A 24,488-nucleotide genomic window follows, 5' to 3' on the forward strand; every position below is an offset into this window, starting at 1 on the left:
GTGCGCGGGGGCGCGCGTTGTGCGTGCGCGCCGGGCTGTGCGAGGGCGAGCGGGGAGAAGCGAGCGAGTTGCGCAGCTGCCGTGCGCGCACCCCCCCCGCCGCCGCCGCCGCCGCCAGCAGCAGCAGCAGCAGCAGCGGCAGCAGCACCTCACTGGCATTTAACGAGCGGAGCTGCTAGTTGCGCTGGAGAGAGACGCGCAGGGAGGAGGAGGAAGAAGAAGAAGAAGAAGAGGAGGAGGAGGAAAAGGAGGAGGAGGAGGAGGAGGAGGGGGAGGGGGGAAAGAGGAGGAGGAGGGAGAGGGAGGAGGAGAAGAAGAAGAAGAAAAAGAAGAAGAAGAAGAAGACGAGGAGGCAGAAGAGGAGGAGGAGGCCAAACGGACACCAACTGAAACAAAAGTATTTCCAAACCAGCACCCAACTCCACCTTGTGAGGGCTCCCCCAGCATGGCTTCCGAGGAACTCTACGAGGTAGGAGCCCCCGATCCCCGCCGGCCCTGCCCCCGGCCCCGCCGGCCACCGCACCCCACCCCACCCCGCTCGGGAGCCTTTTTGTTGCTCCCCGGGAGCGCCGCCGGGCTTGTCACCCACACTTGCGGCGGGTGCTGCCCCTTCGCGCTGGGCCCGGCGCCTGCGTGTGTGCCCAGCCTGGCCCCCCGCCCCCCCTGCCCTCCCCAGTTTTGCGGGAGGAGGACGGAAATGTGACTGAAAGGAGGAGACGGCAAAGTGTTACCGTGGCCTGCACTGCCCCCCCCCCCCCCGCCCTCCCCCTCCCCGCTTTCCCCACGTTCACACAACACTTTGAGTCCAGCAGGAGCAGAGGGGGTGCTGGATGGGGCGAGCGGCGCTGACAGCCCCGGCAGCGAGCACGCCGGAGTGCGAGCCCGGCGCTGTGCAAAAATGTGTGCAAAGCCGAGTTATTGCCTCTGTCCGGCCCAGGGGGGGTGTCGGGGGAGGGGGGAGGAGGGCTGAGGGTCTCTCCTCTTGGATTTGTGTCTGTACCAAGGTCCCGTGCCACCATCGTGTCCCTTGGCCGTGCAGCAAGCTGCGGCGGTGCAAAATATTAAAATTTAAACTCGGCTCTGCGTGCTCCAACCATACGGTTGAGGTTGCAAGGGAAGCCCCAAAAAGATTGAAAGTTAAGGCTCTGACACGCCATCCCTCACTCGTCGCTCGGGAGGTGGTCAAAGGGTGTGCTGACGGGAGAGGAAGGTTTTGGGGTGAAGAACGGAGCGAGGTGACAGCCTAACTTTGAATTTCCTGTCTTATGTGTGGCAATTTCACATCCTTGCCCTTGATTGAAAAGCATCATGGTTCTCTTGGATTGAACTTCCTTGTTTTTATTTTTACAAGAAGTCATCCCTGGGAGTGAAAAGCTGTTGTTGTTTTGGAGCCGTTCTTGCCTTTTAGGTAAAGAAGTGGCCACCCAAAACCAAAAATGGTCTTATCTTGTAGTTAATATGCATCCAGGCAGTGATCTATTAAAAAAAAAATATATCCGGAGGCTGGAATTGTAAGGTCAAAGAGAGAACAGACAGCCTTCAGGACACTTGACAGAAGATGTCTTGCTGTACTGTTGGTGCACATGTATCTCTCGTTAATGGAGTTACATGCCAGTGAAAGGTGCCCCTGGTGGGCTTATATTCGAAGCAAGTTGACTGCCAAGCAGAGGTGCTGAACCGATAGACTAGAAAGAAGACTGAAGGCCTGTATTCCCAAGACAGATAAATCATAGTTAATTGCTTTGGCAAGTTTCCCCATCCTCATAATGTGGCTTAAGCCAATCTTGAAGGGATCATCCCTGGAAGTAGGATGCAGAGACCACTCTGCATCCGAAGGGATTACCAAAAACTTGCTTTGACTTTGGAAAAACTTCTGTTGGGTTTGTGGAGTTTGGTCCGTAGACTCTGATGTGACCAGTACTTGCTCTTAGTGTGTTGCTGTGTTTGATCAAAGATGGACAATAGGATATTGGTTTCAACAGGCGTAAAGAAATGACCAGAAGAATTCTGTTTGCTGGGCATTGGGCTGAAGTTGAGTGACCATTGTGCATGACTCTTCTTGGTGGTCTTAAGTTGTTTTCAAAATGCTGACTTGTACGAAAGTCTCAGTAGTCTGTCGAGCATGGCCGTCCTCACTTGGCACGTGGTGTGTGATGGCTATCGGGCAAAATCCTCTTTTGCAAACCACCTGAAGAGATAAACTACTTCTTTAATTTTAAAAATGAGGCACATTCTTTAATCGTGTAAGTGCAAAGTTTGATTGAGATGCTGAAGTTGTTAATGCTCTTGGACTCGGATGTGGTCAAGGTGTCTTTTTTTTCTAGATTGCTCGTTTTTGACAAGTTTTGTCTTATGGTGAATTTTCTAGCCGTGTTTGAAAAATCATAAAATAATAAATAATTCAAATGTAGTGAGCACTAATTTGAGAAGGACATAATTGCAGGTTAATGTGAAATGTTAACAATTTAGTAATTTAAACTGTTATGTGAACTGCCCAGGGTATTGACTGGGGCTTTATTTCTGTTTCATGGCTATTTTCTTTATAGTTCATGGCATACAATAGTCTTTGAAACTGGTGTTTGAAATCCAGTGCCATTTGTTATACCTCTGTTTTTCCTTCTGAATCTGGATCTGGTGTCTTGATAAAAAAAAAAAGCACAATCTATTTGCAATTGTTAGCCTAAGTATGAATGCCGGCTACTCCTGCTGATATGTGTCATGGTTCTTCCAAAATACAAATAAAAATTCCTCTTATAAAAAAATGAAGGTAAGTTTGTTTGTTTGTTTGTTTGTTTGTTTTTTAGGGATTCATTTGTTTATGGGATTATTTTTACTCTGGATATCATCTCTGGAGAGAGGGAGCTGATCTCTATGTAGGCCAGTGATTTGGAATTCAAAGATCGAGCCCTTGAAATATATGAGCAGACTGGAAGGATGACTGTTGGTCTGACTGTATATCCTCTATGCTGCTTGTTCCTGGACTGTATATCCTCCATGTCATGTGTTCCTGAGCACACAGGAGAGGTTGTGGTAATGACTACCTGCCTTTTTTTTTTTTTTTTTTTTTTTTTTTTTTTTTGAGAGGGTAGAAGATCCAAAGAAAATATGGAACTTTATTGAGAAAAATTAAAGAGACTCTTTTTTCTATATGGAAAATGAAACAATTGGTCATGTTTCCAGTCTCTATGGGTGAGGCGAATAGCATAGTTTTTCTCTTTGTAAGTTTGATTCTTCAAGTGACAATTTGTTTCTTAGTGAGGTGGACAGACATGGAGAAACTGGTGAACAAGATAGGTAAACATAGGAAAAGGTGCCATTGTATTTGGATTTCCACAAGTTTTTTAGTAGGGATTGACATCTTAGGGCATCTCTCTTCATACCTGCGTTGCTGTGGTTTCTGGAAAGTCCTTTGTACATCCCTTTGGGCGAATAGTAGGGCTACTTTCTTTTTCACTGTGACAACTTTCGTTTAGTGACTTTCCCACCAGTTGAAATTGTGTTGATTATTCTCCTTATCTTCTCTGGTGTAATTAGAAGTAGGGTATCCACCTCATTTAGAAGGTTATTTTGAAAGCAAACTATGTTTGCTCTCACTGCAGTCGAATCCCTTGACTGCAAATCCCTTGACCTCCTTTGGCAAAGTCTTGTAGTGATGTCTGGGATTGAAATCATTCTGAGTTGTGGTTGGCATGACAAGTTTGTTTGATGAAATGTGGAAATGATTCCATACAAATGCTCTCCAGGACAACTGTGTGTTGGCCAGCAGGTCAGACGTACCAAATGGCATCTGGTAGACAACTGGTAACTCTGTGCTGAATTTGGAAGAGTCTCTTTCTCATAAAATTTATTAACTTTTTTTTGTATTAGATGTGGTGGAAATGTATCAAAGTTCTCTGTCTGTGGGCATTGTATCTAGTTAAAGTACCAAGTGTTTCTATTTTTCCTCTGAGGATTGCTGGTACAGGTGATGGTATAAATGGCCCATTGGTTTAATTTATGTAACCATAGTTTGGCTTGGGCCATGATTGCTAGTCATATCACAACATTTTTACTGGGTTTTACCAGAAGTAAGCAAAACAGTTTGTGTGAACTTTGCAAGTACACCTATGCATTGCTGCCTTTTCCATGAAAATATTACAGGTTAACATACTTGAAGTCCTGTAGTTCAAAATTATACATTTTTGTATGTTTTATAAAATGGAAAATGTCTTTTTTTTTTTTTTTTTTTTTTAATTCTTCAAGTTTCTTGCAAAATACATATGCATTTTTTTTCATCCTGGTGTCTGGTATTCTCAAGGTGATTCTTCACTTCCGATGATGATTCAGTATTTTTGGTTTTATTTTTAGAACTAAGGCCTTTGACTTTAAATTATACAGATACAGTGAAATTACAAACTGAAAGAAATTTAAGGAGCAACTGCCTGAAGTTCTATGGCCTTGCACTAAGCTATATGTCAGGTTTAATCACCTAATAAGTAAGACCCAAAGACACGTATTGCAAGAAAATTTAAACTTTGTGTATACAGTAGCGGCCACAAGTCAAAAAAAGTGGTCCTGTGGGCTGTTCTTCATATACTAGGCTAGTTTTTTAAATAACAGAGTGTAGAAAATTGGAGGAGAAATGCTGTCAGTTTGCTAAAAATTTGATACTGCATAGGAGTTACCCACTTAAACCCTAGTAACTCACAGCCCTAGTAACACTGCAGTAATTGAACCTTCATCATGTTTTGTATGCATTTACTGGGAAGTTTAAACATTTGTTTTGCTTAAGTTAACTGAAAGGGTAAATCCATTATCTACCGTACACAGCTCGGAGTTTGTTATAATTTCTTATGGCTATTTGATGAAAAATTGCTATTAACAACAAATTAGAATTGGCTGTTTGGGCAATAGCTGTCTTTTTCCTCATTGAAATGTTTTTGTTTTTTTTAATTCAACCTGTCTTGCAGGAAGTCCAAATTGTCTTGGGATCTATCTTCTGCTGCTTGTCTCTGATGTGCTGATTCCCAAGATCTTGGTTAAAGATCTTGTTCATAAAGGAGGTCTTATAGTCATTGAGATGTAATGCCTGAGTTTTTGCAATTTTATTTTGACAAGTGGTGCAAATGTTACTGCTTGTTTCAGGCAAGGTAAAAGACTAAGACTTGCTTGACTGACCCTACCCAACTAAACAAGACTAGGAATTTACATTAGACCTGTTTGTATTGCTTTCACCCCTTAGGAACTATACATCTGACTTAAAATAGAAGTGAGGATTAGCTGTTCTTCCCCCATTGGTGACTTTCACTTCTTTAAACCAGATCATGAATGCAAGAGCACTGCAGAAATGGAGCCATCATATCTACTGCAAGAAGCCTGACTTTTCCATGTCCCTTACCAGGCTGCTTTTCGCCAGCTTGAGTTGGCCCCAGAGCTCTGGACAAAATTGAGAAGGTCTGGTGCCCTGTCTTCTGCTGCTGCCACGGGGGGAATGCCTGAGCTCCCCCTGGGATTTCCTCCAGTGTGCTCTGCCCTCTGCAGTGCCACTGGCCTGGCAAGGCTCTAGGCTGCTCCCGGAGGGAGTTCAAGCACACGTGTGCAAAGGAATGAACTTCTGCCTGTGTCTTGTGTAGAACTGCAAGTGGTTCACAGATAAAGAGATGTTTTAGCAGTTTTTATGCATGAAACTAATTTGTACCTACATGTACAAAATAGGTATATTGAGAAAATATATGTTTTTAATTTTTTTCTGTGTGACTTACTTTGAATTGCCCATGTTCATCACAGAAACAAAAAAAGATGGGAGGCAGAGGAAGTGGGAAAGGGGGAGAGATGCGCCATCCATAAAGCATGTAAAGCTCTGATAATTCTTACCTTCACAGTCCCTGGCTTTTACTGTGATTTAATTTCTTGAGTTTTTTGGTCAATCAGAGATTTACTGCTGTGGTGCCGGTTACGTTTAGAGTTACAGAATAATTACTTCCAACTTGCAAGACTACTATCACAGAAGGTTGCTTCCACTATGCTGATGTTCAGTAGCTCTTGAATGAGGATGAATTATCGGACACAAAGGACTTAATGAGACACACCACAGCCCCTTGTTCCTCAGGAAGGTTGGCATAGCTGGAACAGCATCAGTGGTGCTGTGTCCCTTTCAGACTTCTCAGTAGGTGCAGCTTCATTTCTTCCTGACTGCTGCAGCATTTCTGACCTGTGCCAAAGTGGTAGAAAAAACAAGTTACTAACGGTTATGCTTTCATCTTATTCAACCAGAATGACTTCTTAAATATCTGATAACTGGATGTGCAGATCTGATGGATCTAACAGATATGCAGGCCTGTAATGCCACTCTTATTCTTCTGTAATAAATTCGAAATCTGCTGTTACTGGGCAGTTTATTGTTTTTGTGTATCTGTTGGATCTCCACAAACTGTGTTTGCGGGGCTAAAAGGGATGCTCAAGTCACTCCCTGTTCACTTCTTCTGTGCCTTTGAGGTTTTTGATGACATGAGATAGATAACTTTATTGTTCAAGGAGTACAGGCTTGATTATTTTTTTTAATCTTAGAGTAAAACGTTTATAATTTACGTATTAAACATACCATGTACTTTCTCTGACAGTCTATTGTTAGACTAGAAAATACTTTAAAAGTTCTGTATTTTTCATTATCAATTGTATTTTCCAAAGCTGTAGTATCTTTCTTAGAAGAGCTTTTATTTTTCTAATTTTTGATGGACTTTTAATGTTTACACACAAGAATTTCATGTTCTTTGAAACCCTTTCTTTGAACCTCTCTTTGTATTACTTAGAGTATAAGAAAATTAGCATGTTACCACCTTAGTACACTATTAAGGGAAGAATATACTGTTTTCATAAACATCCTCAGAAGATTTATGTGTGTCCCTTAATGGTGACCTGTGGTAGATATTTTTCAAGGCACCTATGAATATATATGAATACATAGAATGGATATGGATTAAAAACCATTTTTTAATCATAGATTTCCATTTTTAAATTATTTTGAAGCCACTTTGGTAGCATTAGCTGCAAAATAAAGCAACTATTTTCTAATTATCTTTTAACTGTCTATTAGTTATATTTAATAATGAAACTACTGTAACATAGTTTTATTGTGATTCCTTAGTGAGGCTTCACATTCTATAATCACAGTACATAAAATAAATTAGTATAGCTCTGATCAAATCTTCCTTCTTGGCCGTGTTATGTCTGAGGGTTTGTTTGTTTCATTTCTTTTGTGGGGAAAGATAAGGTTTGTGTTTTAAGTGGCCTAACCACATTTGTAGTTGTACCTCTCTAACTCTTCTGCCCCCACAGTTTCTGAAGGTTTCACGCCTTTTAAGGAAATTAGGTGTTAATGCTCAGTCTGATTGTCATAGTAGCATCTGAAAAATCAAAATCCAGAGGGTTTTTTTTTAATATCCTAGATTGACAGGGAAGGAAGAATACATAGTTTGTTTTTTTTAAGTGACTTTGTGATTTTAATTTTGCAGAGACATTTAAATACTTCTCTAAGCATCTCCACTTCCTGTAGAATACTGGTTTTTGGAAATTTTCTTGGTTTAGGGAATTTGGCTTTAGTTTGAAGATGTCAATTTAAAGCAAGTTGTGGGAAGTATGTTATGATGTATTTATCACAGAAAAATATTAGATGTACATTTTGTAAATATGTATGTAGGGGAACCAGTGAGGTCCATTCTTAAGAGTGTTGAAATGGATATACCTTAACTCCAAAATATTTTCCTGACTGTGATGTGTTGAATGTTCTACTCAGTCAGACATCTGTAGCTTTTGAAGTTTTTTCCATTAAATGCAGTTCTTCAATGAAGCATTATCAGGATATTGATAACATTTTTGTTACCAATAACTAGATATATGAGGGATGCAAAGCAATTCAAAGTAAATTTGTGAAAATTAGCTGGATTATAGTTTGGCTAGTTGTTAAATCGTGCTAGTTTGTTGTGTTTTGATTTCAGCACCATATTTTCCCCTGTTATATGTGTGTATAAAACATAGCTCCTCCTAGTGCAGTGTAACTCTTCCACTTTGCTTTAGTGGCCTAGGTTACTTACAAGGTTAAAACTAACAGACCTGGGATTGTGTCTAAAACGAAATAATGAGAATGTAAGACTATAGGTTCTTACACAAAAGATCCACCCAGTTCAGCTTCCTGATTCCTATGACAGGTCCATAATGTCTTACTGTGGAGGAAAAAGTGGGAAACGTGACACAGCAATAGTCATTGGGAGCTTTCATGGCTGGTTTTGTTGGGAGAAGGCAGATTTCAGCCTTGGTTATAAAATGCCAGCAGCATGACCTGAACTGCCCGGCCGTTCATAGCCCACCTTCGTTCCCTGCGCGTATCTGCCCGAGGGTTGCGGCTGCAGGCTCGGGAAAAGGCAGGGACACATCTGTGGATAGAGCCATTCTGTGCCCATTTCTGTTGATCCTGGCAGGGTGTGGTGGAAGGAGAACGATGTGATTGCCGGGTTGCTCAGTTGCGTTAGCACAATTGTTCCTTGGGCTAAACTTTCATCATTTTCTCTTCAGACAGTATTTATAAACACTCACAGGGGTCTTCTTCAGTTGTTGGAGTTTAAGGCATTTGTATAGGTATTTTCTGAGTCATAACCACAGAATACATTGGTGTTACTGAACTCTATTAATTTGTACTTAAATTTTTCAAGAAGAGGTTGTTAGCTTATGTGATCAAACAGAACAGAAACACTAACTCAGTGTGAAACCTAAAATCATCAGCAGTGTATGCTCCAGATGCCTGCAGAGTCTTCAGTGGAGATTTAATGTGCTTAAGGACTCCATCCCGAAAAAACGTCTAGCTAGCAGCTTTGTGAGTAGACTCCTAGTCTAGAAAATTTGGAAAGAGGAATATGCCCAGAGAATAAAACAAATTGTCATAGCACTTGTAATAATAATTCTAGGAATTAATCTCATTATTTGAAATTAGTACTGTTTTGTGAGTGTAAGTATAACCCATAGTAGACTGTACTGGAGTAAAATATATAAAATTAGGAAGATTGATGGAAAACTTCTGAAAACAGAAAAAAACCTGGTTTTTTTCTTCTCTGTAGGCTTTTTGCCATATAGTAACTCTGTACCACAACTCTTAGGTGACCACTAATGTTTTCAAGGCTGACACTTTTTTTCTCGCTTGTTTGGGTCACAGATAAGGACCAAACTTCATCTTGGATTAATAGTGCTTTCTAAGAACAAAGAAACATAAAGTAAAAGGAATTATGTTTGCATCAGACTGAGAATCTTGAGCTTTTGTTCTGTATTTTTCTGTGGAATTAGATCATAAATATAGTTGTTCTATATAGAAATATTCAAAGCAACTCAACTGTGAGCATTTCTAGCTAAACAGTTTCTAATGCCTCCTGAAAGGGTTGCTGTAGATCTTCCCCAGCTCGCCACCCTCCTTTGCAGCTGAAGGAATAACTAGATGTCCAAGCATTCCCAAGGGCAACAGAAATGAGTGCAGTTTTAGAGCAGTCAATCAATTTTCACTTCTAATATTGCAAGGTCAGAATTTTCAAAGATAAAATTTAAGCTGTTAGTGCACATCAGGTTTTTTATAGTATATTTATGTGGCTAGAGGAGGTTAAAGCCCAGCTTACAAGTTGTTTTCAAATGTGTTCTTTCCTTTGTATGGTTCATATGCTTAGTGTTACGTACTTCATGTTTGGATTTGATTGTACAAAAGGGACTGTGTTGAGTGGGAGAGTAAAGGACACTTGATCTCTATTTGGTTTTAATTTGGAAAAAACTTCCATAAGACACTGCAGTATGGAAGTCTAGGGCAAGTTTATTATCATATGACTTTTGAGAGACATCGACTTCCAGAGAATTAACATAGGAATAAGCTGTATTTTCACCCAGGTAATCAAACAATGACGATCAATAACAACACAGAATTTTTTCCCAGATGCCAATGGCAAATAAGATAGCTTCCTGTTTCAAAAGTTCCATCAGTGTTTCAGATTCTATTTCACTCACGTTAGAGACATCTCTCTTCTATCAGGGCAGCTCCTTAATTGATTTGTTTTTCCTTTCTCCCACAATGTATTCATCACATCTCCTGAGATTTGTGCTTATTTATTTAAACCACCCAAGAAAAAAATATCAAGTTCTGAATGAGAAGATGGAAATCACTGTATTTAAGGATGCATCTCTGAGATGTAGCATTGTAGGACTGTTAAAACATGGAAGCTAGTACATCAAGCAGTTGCTGATTTTGACAGCTTATGTTCCATGACTACATGAAGCCCAATGGATATAAAGGATTACTACTTCACAAATCTTTAAAACCATACAAAGATGGAATCTTACTCTTATTTTCATCAGCAGGGTACATGCGTCGTAGATACACGCAGGATACGTGTATGCAGACTGTACCATGCTTCTCTACTTTCTTATCAGTAAAGGTTTAATAACAGGGTTGTCTTTTGCTGGATATTTTTAAAATGCGTATTGAGATAAATCATTCAAACACGTTATCTTTACAACCAATTCTTTACAGTGATCACTTTCGATTTTAAGTTCAGTTTTACCCTGAAACTGGTGCAATGCAGAACAAGCATATTGAATAAAATGGTGTTTTAGAGGTTACCTGTGTATGCCATGAAACATGGATTTAGTGAGGATGTAGAATGAACGCTAGGACATCATGTGGTTTATGTCCCTATGAACATTAGGTTTTAATCCACTCATAGTGGCAGGTGAAACTGTGCTATTGTTCATTTATACCTATCCCCATGTTATTTTCCTCCATTTATCCAGATAAAATAATTTGCTATACTCTAATTCTTCGTGCCTTTGGATACTTATGAAAAGGAAGGAATGATGCACAAATATCAGTTGTTAAATGGCATGTGATATGTTTTTTCAGTACAAGAAGATCTTAGTTAAACATAATACTGGCATTGGTCTGTAAAATGTGAAGCTGTTTGTTGCTATGTGTTATTTGAATATATTCAGTATTAATTGAATTATTCAATGCTAAAGTCCTTAGTCAAGTAATTACAACCTAGTTTATTCTAAAGAATTTTGTCCTTCACACTTGAGCATATATATCTCTAATCAAAGCTATGAAATGTAACAAAACCCATTCAGTGCATGCACACAAAATAATTTCTGTATTATGGCATTCTTATTGTCAAAGAAAAATAATGTTCTTTGGCTGTGCATGTTTTCATAAATAATGGGAATTAATGAGAGTCATCATTCTAACATATATATCTGTATATATGGGTTTATTATTTCTATTAGTAAAATAATGGTTTATTTGGGTTTTTATTTTTTCTTGTGTACACTTGCTTATATTTATGAAGCTTGAACTAAGATGTGACTAAAAGTGATTAATTTGGGAAAAGGGATTTTATATCTTTATATGCTAAATAAAGTCTTAAAGTATACTGAGACATAGTAAATTATGAGAAGGGGAAGAAGAAAGTGGTGATTGACTGTGGAACCATGTGATAATTTTGTGTTCTGCTTTTCACTAAATGAATACTCCCTTTCTATTAATTTGTACCTTTTGTCAAACATTTGAGTTTTACCTTCCCAATGCCTTTTCAATACCTGTCTCCCTCATTTGCAGTCAAGCCATCAGAAAAATCTTTCTCCATCCAGTTGTTCAGGAAAGGGCACTTTCAGTGTGGAATTAGTTGTCTATTGTGTAAAGCAAGGATGTTTTCTATTTTTCTACAAGAATCTGAAACTTGGTTATGTAGTGGAAGAAAGGCCTATCTGTTAAAACTGATTTATCTTTTGTAGAAAGATGAGTAGGCAGAGGTTGTTGGGGAACAATGGAGGCTCTAATCATTAGGACACCTGAACACTGTCTCAAAAAATGTAATTCTCTCTTTTCTCTGTCACAGTCTAGCATTGAGCATATCACTCAGACTAAGTATTTCAGAGATGATTGCCAATCATTTGATCATCTCCCCGACAAAGTTTGAATCCCTGAGCCAAAGCACAAGCAAAATAAAGCCTTTTATCTTTTTTGTTTTTCTTTTTTCCCCCAAGTAAATATTGTCAGAATGTCTTAGAATTAAGTAGAGCAGGCTAATTGGGTCTTACAGTGAGAAGCCATGCTACAACTACAAGCTACAGACAAGCCTGTCTCCCTTTTAAGTTGGGTTTTGGTTTGGTTTGACTTTGGTGGGACTAACTGCAGAGGTATTCAACTAGCATGCAGCATTATCTTTGATGTCCTCAGCAGTCAGTGATGAGAGTCATCCAGAAGGCCATTTAGACCATTTAAGTGAAATTCCTCTAAAAGGTCATCAGACTTGATCCCCTTTCTCTACAAAACGGTATAGAAAGACTAGTTGGGTTAATTTAGTCAGTTAAGTTAAATATCCTTAAATCTGGCCTCCTAAGCACTGAGGTTTTGTTTCCTTTTTCTAGTCTTCTGATCCTAATGCTGGATAATACCCAACTTTTCATTCATTACAGATCTTCCCTTGGGACTGTAAACTATGTTAGTAGGTGAATGTTTTTAAGGGATTGTGCTGTTGAAGTATAAAGAGTTTAAGCACAGCACTATGGTGTTTAGGCACCCCACTATGTGGAGCTACTAGACTGTAAATTAAGGTTTGTTTTCTGAGTGATAGTAACTGATGGAGTTATGTTTTTAAATAATAATTGTTGTATTTTACTTCCTTTTACATTAAATCTTGGAAGGTGTTGGGGTGGCAGCACTTTATGATTGACTTCAGCAGGTCCTTGCTCCAATTACTCAGCTGTTCCTTCTGTTGAGCCATTGCAGCAGCATGGCCATGTGTTAAGAGGATTGGAAAATTGATCTGGCATAATTGAAAACAACCAAACAAAAAACCCTGCCTTGAAAATGTTTATTTGGTTGAAGCAGTTCCTCAATCTGGTTCTGTGCATGGCCATGCATGTATTTACCCAGATGATGAAGCAGGTGTGGAAGGTCGTTGGAGCTGTTAAGCCTCTGAGTGATGACCACGAAAGAACAGCCTCAGTGAGCAAGCCCTGAGACCACTGGAAAAAAATTTGTGTATCCTGACAGTGTTTGTGTCAGTTTTTCTCTTAATGTTTCTTTGAATGGCGTCATGTTTAACATTTAGGTTTGAAACATACTACACGTTAAGGAAGGAGACTATTCTTTGTCCACTTTCAGCTGTGAGTACTAGGGCTCTCTTCTCTACAGTTTAAACAAATTTAGGTGCCTTGCTTTCCATCACCGCGTTTTCCAGCAAACCACTCATTCTTCCTCCTTTCTTTGCACCAACACCGATTTTTATTGCTGGGTCAAGTGAATGCTGATTAAGGAAGCTTGCCTAGCTGAAGGTTGCCCACTGCTTTTGTAGAAATAGTTTTCTGGCAATTTACTGACTGGCTAATGTTGAAATCCAAGAGGTGCCAGTTCAAGTGAAGGAACAGGAATATATGGCATATTTGAAGGGAGATAGGAGGAGAAAATGGGTTAGATGTGGAGAAATGGTTGCAGCAGTGACTTAGCTATGTTAAAAAAAAAAAGAGTCTGTCAAACTGCATGCTTAATTTGCAGCTGGATCAGCTCGCTGGACAGACTTGCAGTGCGGCTGCACAGCTTCTTGCCCTTGGCTTGGGCTGACTCAGAGCCTGTGTCCCCAGACTCCACCTTGAGGTCATGCAGCACATGCAGGGGTGGGGTGAGGAGAAGATGCTGTACTGTATGTTTGAGTGACTGGTTACGCTTCTGTTTATTGTGAGAATGGAAAACTCGTGCTTGCAATAAGTTGTGATTCCAGTTACTTCCCAGTGCTGCATACCTGCTACAGTTCCCTGAATTTTACTTTAGGCATAGCAGTTACAAAGTTTGCTGAAACTTTTTATTACTTTTGCTGTGCCACGGAAGTAATGAAAAGCCTGCAGGGGAGTAAGGTTGTATTTTCTTTATCCACCGTGATGATATTGTAATATGCTCTGAGGCTGTTGTGCAAACCCAGTCTGAAGATGCAGGTGATATACAAGTATAGTTAAAAATATAATTTATTTCTAAGGATTCTAGTTATTCACTGAGTGGGCAGTGGGCAGGGAGTGGGATGAGACAGGATGTAGTTGAGCTTGCTTTGAGCTGCATTTCATTTAAAATACTGATATTTTTAGCCACTCCAATGGAACTAAAGTTCAGAGTAAAAGTGCTGTCAATATATTTCGGATAGAAAAACTTATGCTTTAATTACTTTTGGTTTCAGTTTCACAAGAGGAGGAGCAAATTATTTTCACTTTGAGTGTGTTTACTTGAAGGTGGGAAAACTGATAAGGAAAGTAAACTGCGTTGCTCTCTAACTCCTTCCAATTTACAAATAAAAACTGGTTAGGAAAGAAAAACATCTACTAATATTAGACTACAAGGCTAGTGCTGTGTTACAGAAGGATTTGGGAACGTAGAGATATAGAGTAATTGAGTGAGAATTTTGAAAGCAGCTTGAGTACTTTAAGTGCCCCAAATGCAGTGTTCTCAGTTCTCTGTGTGTGTGTAAGCCCCTTATTTTGCTTATATTAAGTAAAAATATTTTGTCAATTATTTAGGTACAGATAAAACTTAATTAAGAAATTTATTATTTCTAAATGTTAAATATTATTATAAAATACTAGATTATGTATTCAGCATTTAAAAGACAATTTTATTAAAAATATTTAATATATTTATTACAAATTCTGTGTTTATATGCAGTTTGAAAACGTAAAATATTGGTAAATTCTGGGTTGTAGCACACAAAAATTAAAATTGCCTGAATGTACATTCAGATGACTCATTGTTTTAACAATTGCAAGTAGCAATAAGTTTAAAAGCTCTACTTTACTCCTAAACCAGGACAGTTTAGTGGCATTGCCAGCCATTGATATTGATTCTTCATTTAGTTTTAAAAAATAACAAACAACAAATTATTAAATAAATAATTTAAAAGTACAAAACAAGATTACAGTCAGTTTAAAAAATATCTGTTGATCATGGTCTGGAAAGAGTCCAATATATTTAAATCTATTTACTTGCCGACAAAGTGTTTAAAACAAACCCCAAACCAAACACCGAATACTCTAGACTGCTTATGTGAAAATTACTAAAGTCAAATAAACTTTTACTATGCCACACTTACTGAGTGCCACACTTTGGTAAGAGCAAAATCAAATTATAAAATTAGGCCATTATTATTACCCCTTCCATTTTTCTTCTGTGGTTTGATTCTGACATTGGTTTAACAGTCAACCTGGCCTAGGCACTGGGTTCTTTACATCCAGAAAACAAGGAATAAAATATTGCATTCTGATTTTGATTTATCACAAGGTAAAAGCAATTAAATAAAGTATATGCTTAAGGGTGCAAAGTTGCCTCAGAAAGTTCTGTAAGGTCTGAATTTTCTTTTTTTAGGGACAGAGGCACATTTTCCTGAGATTTATATGATAGGGGAATCTTTATTTAAATGTCTAGATGCAAAGAAAACATGCGTTGTTATTTCAGAGTGATTACATTAGGTAATCGTTATTAACATTTTCTTGGAGTTACTAATATGTGCAGGTCATTCACCATACTTTTCTGAGAATAAGAAATTCCATTTCTTCAATTTTACTCTTTTGACAAAAATGAAATTAAATATAAGAACACTTCCATGAGAACAATCAGCACTGATAGTTACCATTGCTTGTTTCAATGCTCTGTCCAGTACCAGCCTTGCCAATAATGACTTTTGCTAAAGGGATGATTTCCTAGAAATAATATAACACAGATTTTACTGAAATTATAAAGCAAACAGTTTTGTCTCAAGGTTATATTGCTTAAAAATAAAAGTTACTCAGGCGTTTTGTAATTATTACAATGAAAAGTCATTAGGGATAGATATGAAACTGTCATAGCGTAATAAGGCAGAGATGAATATTCAGATGGATGAAGATTCAGAGAAAATGCCATAAGCAGCAGTGGCTATTAACTGCCACAAGAAAAAGACCATCCATAGTAGATTATATAAACACTAATCATAAACCTTCTATCCATGGGGTTAAGAACAATGTGAAAGTTGTCTTATCTATTGAGAACAAAAAAATGCCAGTGAAGATGTGTCTACTAGATAGGGATGTTAATAGTTGAGAAGAGACAGAAGTACTGAAAAAAATATTCTATGATTCTGCTGTGAGTCAGACTACTGTTGTTCTGTGGCCAAAATCTGGATGCTCTGTTCAAAATTTATCGTGACTTACAAAAAATATTTCTTTATTCTGGTAGGAACAAACAAATTTAATTTTTTCTTTAGTCTACAGAAATCAGAATTTAAAACAAACAAACAAAACACCCCAACCAACTGAAGATATCCAAGGTATTGGCGTTTCTGTTTTTGTTTTGTGTTACTTTTAATTCTTAGAAGTGTAAATGAATAGGATAGGCTAGTATGTAACATTAAATACTAGACTGGATGGGTTAATTTAAAAAAACAACTGGGAGGAGCTGTTGCCTCCCTCGAAGGCATGGAGGCCCTGCAGAGAGACCTGGATAAATTAGAGGACTGCGCAATCACCAACCATATGAAGTTCAACACAGCAAAGTGCCAAATTCTGCACCTGGGATAGGGCAACCCTGGATGAACAAACAGACTGAGGAACAAGACAGTCCACGGAAAGGGACCTGGGGGTCCTGGTTGATGGCAAGTTGAACATGAGTGAGGAGTGCCCTGGCAGCCAGGAGGACAAACCGTGTCCTGGGGGGCATCAGGCAAAGCATCACCAGCCGGTCAATGGGGGGGGATTGTCCAGCTCTGCTCTGCACTGGGGTGGCCTCACCTTGAATATTGTGGCGGTTTTGGGCACCACGATGTAAGAAAGACATTAAGCTGTTAGAGTGTGGCCAAAGGAGGGCAGTGAAGATGGTGAAGGGCCTTGAGGGGAAGCCGTATGAGGAACAGCTGAGGTCACTTGGTCTGTTCAGCCTGGAGAAGAGGAGACTGAGGGGAGACCTCATCACAGTCTTCAACTTTCTTGTGAGAGGAAGAGGAGGGGCAGACACTGATCTCTTCTCTGTGGTGACCAGCGATGGGACCCAACGGAATGGCCTGAAGTTGTGTAAGGGAGGGTTTAGGTTGGATATGAGAATAGAGACAGAGAAAGGTTCTTCACCCAGAGGGTGGTTGAGCACTGGAACAGGCTCCCCAGGGAAGTGGTCACAGCACCAGTCTGCCAGAGTTCAAGAAGCATTTGGATGATACTCTCAGGCACACGGTGTGACTCTTGGGGACAGTTCTGTGCAGGGCTAAGGATTGGACTCGATAATCCTTGTGGGTCTCTTCCAAATCAGCATATTCTGTGATTCTGTGATAATGATCGCAGAAAGAACTGTAAAAGGCTGAAATGAGAATTGTTCAGCAGAAAATTAAAGAAAGTGGAGTCAGTGCTTGCCCAGCTGTTCATGACAGTTAGAACTGGTCTGTATTTATTTCTTTATTCTGAGGCTGCAAGTTTTTCATTGACAAAGATACTCATGTATGTGTAGTAGGCTTTTGTAAGGCACCTTATACAGTACTGCATGGTATTCTGATTTCTGAAATCCATCCCTTTGCTAAGTCAAAATGGCCCATATCAAATACATTTCAAAGTGGTTGATTGACGGATCATAAAGCAGTAATAGATTAAGGACATTCATGTTGGATTTTATAGAAGTCGTTCACAGTCCATTGCTTTGAGGATTTGGATAATGATCTGGAGGAAAATAGAACGTAATCTCTGGCAAAATGCATATGTGCAAAAATTGATGGATTCATAAGTGTGAAGGATGGTCTGTACTTCATTAATGGCGATCATTTCAACATATGTTAATATTGCTAAAGATATCTGTCTAGACAGTGGGATCATACATGTAGAATGGAGAGTAGTACTTTGGAAAGGAGTAATTTGGTGATACAATACAGTAGCTAAAATGCACATTGCAGTCCGTCGATATGGTTATAGGGGATCCCAAGTGGAATTCGGTGTGCTGTTATTTTGCTGTATAACTCTAGCAAGATGTTAGAAAATTGCATCCTGTTTGAGTTTAAAGTGCAAAAAAACCCAAAACCTAGATAAACTTAAAAAGATTCAAAAGAACGTGTCAGGGACAATTACAAACTGTAAAAACAAGTAAGTCAACAAACCCTGCTGTACAGTAAGAGCCTGGAGAAGCTCAGTCTGTGTAGTTTTTAGCAAAGGGAAGTTCGAGAAGTGACTGATGGCCTTTAAGTACTTATATGGGACAAGATTTAGGTGGAGTAGTCCTTTAGGTATAGTAGACAAAGTAATGGAGCTGAAAGCTGTACTTGGGTGTATTTTTTCTAGCAATATAATACATTTGAAACTGAAGGCAGTTATCTATCCAAACAGCATATTTAAGGATGTTCTGGATATGTCAGCAAAAAAAAGCTGTGAATTTTTCAAAAAAGATGCCTTTAGTTCAAGCACAGTATGATGACCCAATGCAGGAATTTTGGAGTGAAATTATCTGTTAAACAGAAAGGCAGAATAAATGATCATCTCCTACACAGGTCATCTGCAAAATATGATAAAAATGTTTTCAACATCAGTGACACTCTGTACTCAGTTGTAATGTGTGTCTGTATTTTTGATGAGAAGGCTGAAAACAGAGGGGGAAAGGGAGGGTTGGGGATGTAATGAGAGGATATAATAAAGATGAGTTTAATTTTTATGTTACACATACAGAGAAATTAAATATTAAGTACTAAATCAAAATATGTGATCATCCAAGCAACACATACATCTTCCATATAGCACTTTGAAAGATTTTTGCATGCTAATTGTGTGCATTAGCAACCAGCTGGGAACAATACCCTGCTATTTGTTAAAGGAGAGACAATAACGTTCTTCGAGACAGGAAAGAATCTACATTGTTAACAGATGACCTGAAAGTTCAACTCATTGAAAAGGCAAATATTTTGACCAGGAGAGTAATTCTTCCTGTGGAGCAGTGTGAGTTGCTGTGCTTAAGCCATACACCTATTTTTACCCGTGTCACAGCTATTGAGCTCAGTCTTCAACTTACTTCATAAACAGTGTAAAAAAGACTAAGTAGGCCTTTCTTTTTGATGAATATAGAGGTGAATATGTCAGAATCCCCTTTTGCTGTAGGGTTTTTTTTTTTATTTTCTGCAATTTCTACATTGGTTTTAACAGTTCAGGTGTAGATTTTTGACTTGTTGTCACTATCTGCCACATTCTGTTTTGTTAAACTCCAGAAGCACTATTGCACTGGAATAACTGTGGGCAAAAGCTGGAGCTGCATGTGAAATGAAGGCTGTTATGATCAAGGGGAAAAAAAGTTACAGCTTTGTTTAAAATCCTGCTTAGAAAGCGAAACCACATACACAAACGTTCCTTGTGTTAGGGTGCATTTTGATAGTTCACCATAACTTTTTAAATAACTAATTTGACACTTTTTAGAAAAACCATTTGACTGATACAAGAAAACGTGAGACAATATAAGTGAAACTATACCCTCTCTGCTCTGTGATAGAGTTAACTGGCAATGCATAAGTATTACCACAAAAAAAAAAAAGATATTTCAAATTCAACTCCCATGAAATTATAAGATGATTACTTTTGCTTGCCTGATAAAGAAGTGTTCATATAAACAAACCACATTTCGGTTAGCCCTTTGCTCATATATACTTGATAAATCTGATAAAACTCTTGTGTCCTTGTGGGGAGGAGGATTGTGAGCTCTCTGGGACAAGAGCTATGCCTAAGTGTCTTTTGGGTTTTGATTTTTTTTTTTTCTTTATAGATTTTGTACCACATTATAAGAATACTGTGATTTACGTCACAAATTCAAACACTTTAGATTGAGGAAATGACAGATAAATGGTTGCCTGTGAGTTCTTAGTTCTCTTTCTTTTTATCTAATTTATGCACAGACTGGATCATGGGTCCTGTGGTCAGGGAAGAAAACCATTTGCAGTCATAATTAAAAGTGAACTAGAAGGTGCACAGCTAATCTACCCTTTTGGATGAATTCAGTGGGAAGGGGTACTTCCCTTTGGTGCTCCCAGGAGAAAAGTGTAAACCATAAGCAAAAACCTGGCAGGTTTTTGTTCTCCTATTTGTCCTTATTCTCAAGGACTAGAGGTTCCCATGTATTTCCAAGGCAATGTAGGTTGATATCCTGCCTGCTCCTCATGTCCTCAATTGGATGTCCCCTCTACCACCATGGGCATGCAGGATTCCATACAGAGACAGGTTTTGGAGTTTATCCATCTGAAAACTCTCTGTCATAACCCCCACTTCTGCTTTATCTTTCCCCTCCTGTTTTGCTTAATAGGGTTAATTTGACGCCAGATTTTCTCCGAGGAGCAGGTTCAATTTAAATTTTGGCAACCCCATGAGTATTGCTTTAAGCAGTTGTGAAAAAGCATCATTGGACTGTTAATCTGCTGAGTTTCAGAAGCTGCTCTCAACTGTGGGGGTGGTATAACTTTTAAACGAGACTGCCATTGTAAGGAAAATTTAAATTTGGCATTATTTCACTACCAACTCCCTTATAATGAAGTATTTTTAAAATAACATGCAAAATTGCATTAAAGGTGTAATAACTTTGTTGAAATACCAACATTTTTATATTAGTGGTTGGAAGCATCTAAAATGAATTTATGAATTAAAAACCTGAGTTGTATCTACTTAAAACAAAAATGCAAAGCCCAAGTTCTCAATTTGGAAGTTAAACCCCAAACTTTCTAGAAATTTGCTGACTTATGACTGCCTGTCACCACAAGAGAGCAGAGTTAAAGCTTGGTTTTCTTATAGAATTTGCTCTTTAGTCTTTGCTGTTCAATAATTTTCTTAACTTGGAATGCATATGAGGATCTGATGATGTTGTTGATTTTTTTTCCTTTTGGATAGTAAGAAAAACTATGGAGTAGAGGGACTACTTCTAATAAGCATTGCTGTGTTGCAAACACTAAGTGTTGTGATTATCATAAGTATAAACCTTGTATCCAGCTGTATTGGTAAGGAGTTGGTAGTTTTTTCCATACTAACAGACCCGTAATTCATAATAATGATTTTATTTTTCTTTGTGTACATGGATTCCAGTTAATGTGCTCAACTTCATGTGCACAAGATCAATTTTATGGGCTCTTACCTGCTTTGTAGAAGCCATTGCCACTTGCCTTTCCCCACTTGCATTTGAGTACCTGTTTTTAAGAGAGTAATATCTTTCATGTCCATATAGCTTCTCTAGATGTCTCTTGTCAGGCTTACAAAATGGTAGCAACCTGCCTACAATATCTGTATTTACATCCTCCTTCAGCAGTAGCTTTGTCAATGGAAGAGCAAGTCCACCCGAAAGCGTTCAGCGCTGCCCTCTACGTGGGGTTACTGCCCTCTCTGGTTTGCTAGCTGAGCTGCTCACAGGAGCTCTCCCTAATCCAATTCAGTCAAATTGAGCCATGTTAGGAAAGATTTGTTATTTAAATTACTTAAGCTGATCTAGCTTATTTTGACTGACATGTTTAGGGAGTTCTTATATATGCAGCTCAGCCAGAAGATTTGAGAAGTGGTAACCGTCAGCAGAATGTGGTGATAAACTGGGGGCATAAGTGGCAAAGAGCAGGTCTTTCCCAGCTATGCCCAAACTGGTTGATGTATACTCATCTACAGCCTGAAATTTGGGAACCTGCTTTTTCTTTGTGGAGCATTCCTAAGTTTTTTTGGCCATTAAAAGAGCAGAAGTCTGCCAGCACCAGTTCCTCTCTGAGTGCTCCTGTTAGCCACTATTTCACCCAGAACCACCTAGGGTGTATTGACCAGGAGGCTTTGATTGTCCACCTTTGAATGACTGCTGCCAGCATCATTTCATAGTTGAACTAAAGTGCAGGTCTCCCTCTGGTGCCTACTTTGTAAAAGCACAAGATTTTATAATTGGTCTGAGCAATTGAAAACCAACTGTATGAAAAGAGAAAGATCTCTTTGTTGTCCTGGTAATAACAGTTCTGAGAGTGCTGACAATAACATTAGACAGTAGACTACTTCTTTTCTTGTGCTACATAGTGCTAATCTACACATAAATTCAGAGCTGTGCAATCACTGTCAGCTGCAACAGTGCTTGTCATCTGCACCTTTTCTGACAGCAAAATCTTCTTTTTGGGAGGTATATTGGTTAGTATGTGGATGTATGGATAATGAATATATGGATATATATGGATATATGGAAATAAACCCAGATAATTTTCATCAGTTTCTAACCTTTTTCACTTTCTTACCAGTTCCTGTTAGCTGTGCATTTTTGGAAATTAGTTAACCACACAAACATTGATCTTTCTAATACAACTAGAAGTTTTCTGCTTTGATGGATTTTAATCTAATTTAAAGACCTTATCCCACTGATGGAAAAGCCTAGGCATGAGAACATTGAAAAGAGCACACCACCACGTCCCCAACAAAATACTAAAAACTGGTGTCATCACTGTGGGAGGAATTTTTCATTTACATCGCCTTCCACCTCAGGGCCTCTGCCCCTTTCAGAGAACCACATTTTGCATAATCAGTCCTACCTCTCACAGCTGTCTATGTGTAAATTTTTCCATTCATATTCCCAAGAACACACAGCACAAATGTTTCTCAGAAATGTCCTGCTTATGCCATACATCAAAAGAACTCCATGACTTTTGGACTTGGCACCTTTTGATTGTGACTTGCTGACATTGAGAATACCTTGACAATGCCTGCTATCAGCAGGGGGGCTCTCAAAACAAATACAAATGATCTGTATGACTCAGTCCAGCAAGTTGCTATTTCCTGAAATAAGGCTGTTCTAAAAATGCCCCCAACAATCTTTTGGGAATACAGTTCTAGAGGAATACTGGCTAATGTTTCAGGCACGTGATTTTCTCATCCTTTGTCGTGAACCAACACGCCTGAAACCTTCCCTGGTATGAGAAACAAAGCAACATAAAAAACTAGTTTGGACTGCCTAGCATGAGCAAGGTCAGGTTGATGCTTAGAAATGATAAACTGAAGGCAGCCCCCCATCAGGTTACCTGTGTGATACAGTCTTACAGCATGGCGGTCTAACTCTGCATTTGAAGCTTACGTGGGCGTATCTCTGTGGACAATGTCTAACACAACATCCTGCTTGGCTGCGGTTTGGGATACTTTGTTCTAAAGTGGAGGGACAAGGAACTGTGTGGAACAGGAGTTTGTTGTGGGAAGCCCAATCTTGTGATGTTCATTGCTGTCCATGTGGGGGACAAGCTGGTAGCCCTGGAAAAAAGCCAGGTGGTCTTTTGAATTGCTTTGTGCTTTACTGCTCTTTTGCAATCTGCAGAGGATGATGATGATAAGGTTCTTTTGGGGTTTATACAGGAGCAGGGGTGGTGTCAGCCTTTAGTCTTCCTGTATTTCTCTGTTCCCTTGATATAAAACTAGTGTTTCTTCTGACTGTTAGGACATAGTTTTCATATGTATTAAGTCAGTACTGTGACAGGAATGGGGGGAGGAGACAATATTTTTTGGGGGGAAGATTTTTTTTCCAGTGCACTCTCTTCCACTGTGCTGGCTAATCTGTTTTTTCACCTGTATGTGAATCAGGTCCAGAAATTCAGCTAAAACATAAGTATTATCCTTCTCAGCAGAATTAGTTCTCTGGATGGGTACAATGTGTGTCTGTGGACACAACTATACCAGTGTCCTTTATTTTTTTTTAGCTTTAAAAACGCCCCCTAAAACTATTCTTAAAAGGAAAGAAGCAAGGATGAGCAGGTAGCAGGTCACCCACTGGTAACACTTTTCTGCAAGTTGCCATTAAAGGGCTTCTGTTCATTCTCAGCTTGAGCATCTGGCTGTAGCTGATCTTTGTGTTATCCTCTTTTCACGTATTTTTTAAAAATTTTTCTGTAGAAAACAAAAAAAATGTTGAAGAAGCTCTTTCACACTTACTCATTCTGCTTTCAAAAGGAATAAATTGGTCTCAAAATGCTTTATAATTGTACTGCTGTCTGAGGCAGTTCAGTGACCTCCTCTAAGAGCAAATCAGAGTACTAGATTACTTCTTCACTGCTAGCACTTAGTACCTTCTTAAAGTCTGCCCTTGAGTTTAAACATCCTCTCAAAGAAAGACAATCTATGTCCCAGTGGTAGCAGATGTACATGGAGAGGTGGCAAAAGATTGCTTGGAAGGTCTCATTTGTTCAGTGGTATAAGTAATTATTTTGTCCTGGCAGCTCAGATGCTTTATAAGGCTTCTGAACCTTACTCCTCCATTTCCTTCCCAAGAAAACTTCATTTCTTCATGTAATTGTTTTGTCTTTAAGAATTTATTTGTTTATAATCTTACAAAGTGTCTTGGAATCAGATAAACCCTCTCTAGAATACTGTGTTCTACAAAATGCACTCAGTGCTGTGGAGGAATATCGCTCAAAAAAGCTTCATAATCTTCATAATAAAATAAAGAAGGCAGTAAAGATTGCTGGAAGGTACCCAAATCTCTG

The 24,488-nt window shown here is 38.9% G+C and overlaps 1 protein-coding gene across 1 annotated transcript in view; it reads left to right on the plus strand.

Annotated features, from left to right (window-relative positions):
* Positions 1–291: 291 nt before the first annotated feature.
* Positions 292–24,488, plus strand: part of CDYL (chromodomain Y like) — a 107,605-nt gene continuing 83,408 nt past the window's right edge. Inside the window, exon 1 of the mRNA XM_027666786.1 lies at positions 292–469. Coding sequence (XP_027522587.1) covers positions 446–469 — 24 coding nt within the window. The 5' untranslated portion in view covers positions 292–445. The remainder of the gene's footprint in view (positions 470–24,488) is intronic.

The sequence above is a fragment of the Corapipo altera genome, unplaced genomic scaffold, assembly GCF_003945725.1.
Source record: "Corapipo altera isolate COAL_440 unplaced genomic scaffold, ASM394572v1 97, whole genome shotgun sequence".
Classification (NCBI taxonomy): Eukaryota; Metazoa; Chordata; class Aves; order Passeriformes; family Pipridae; genus Corapipo; species Corapipo altera.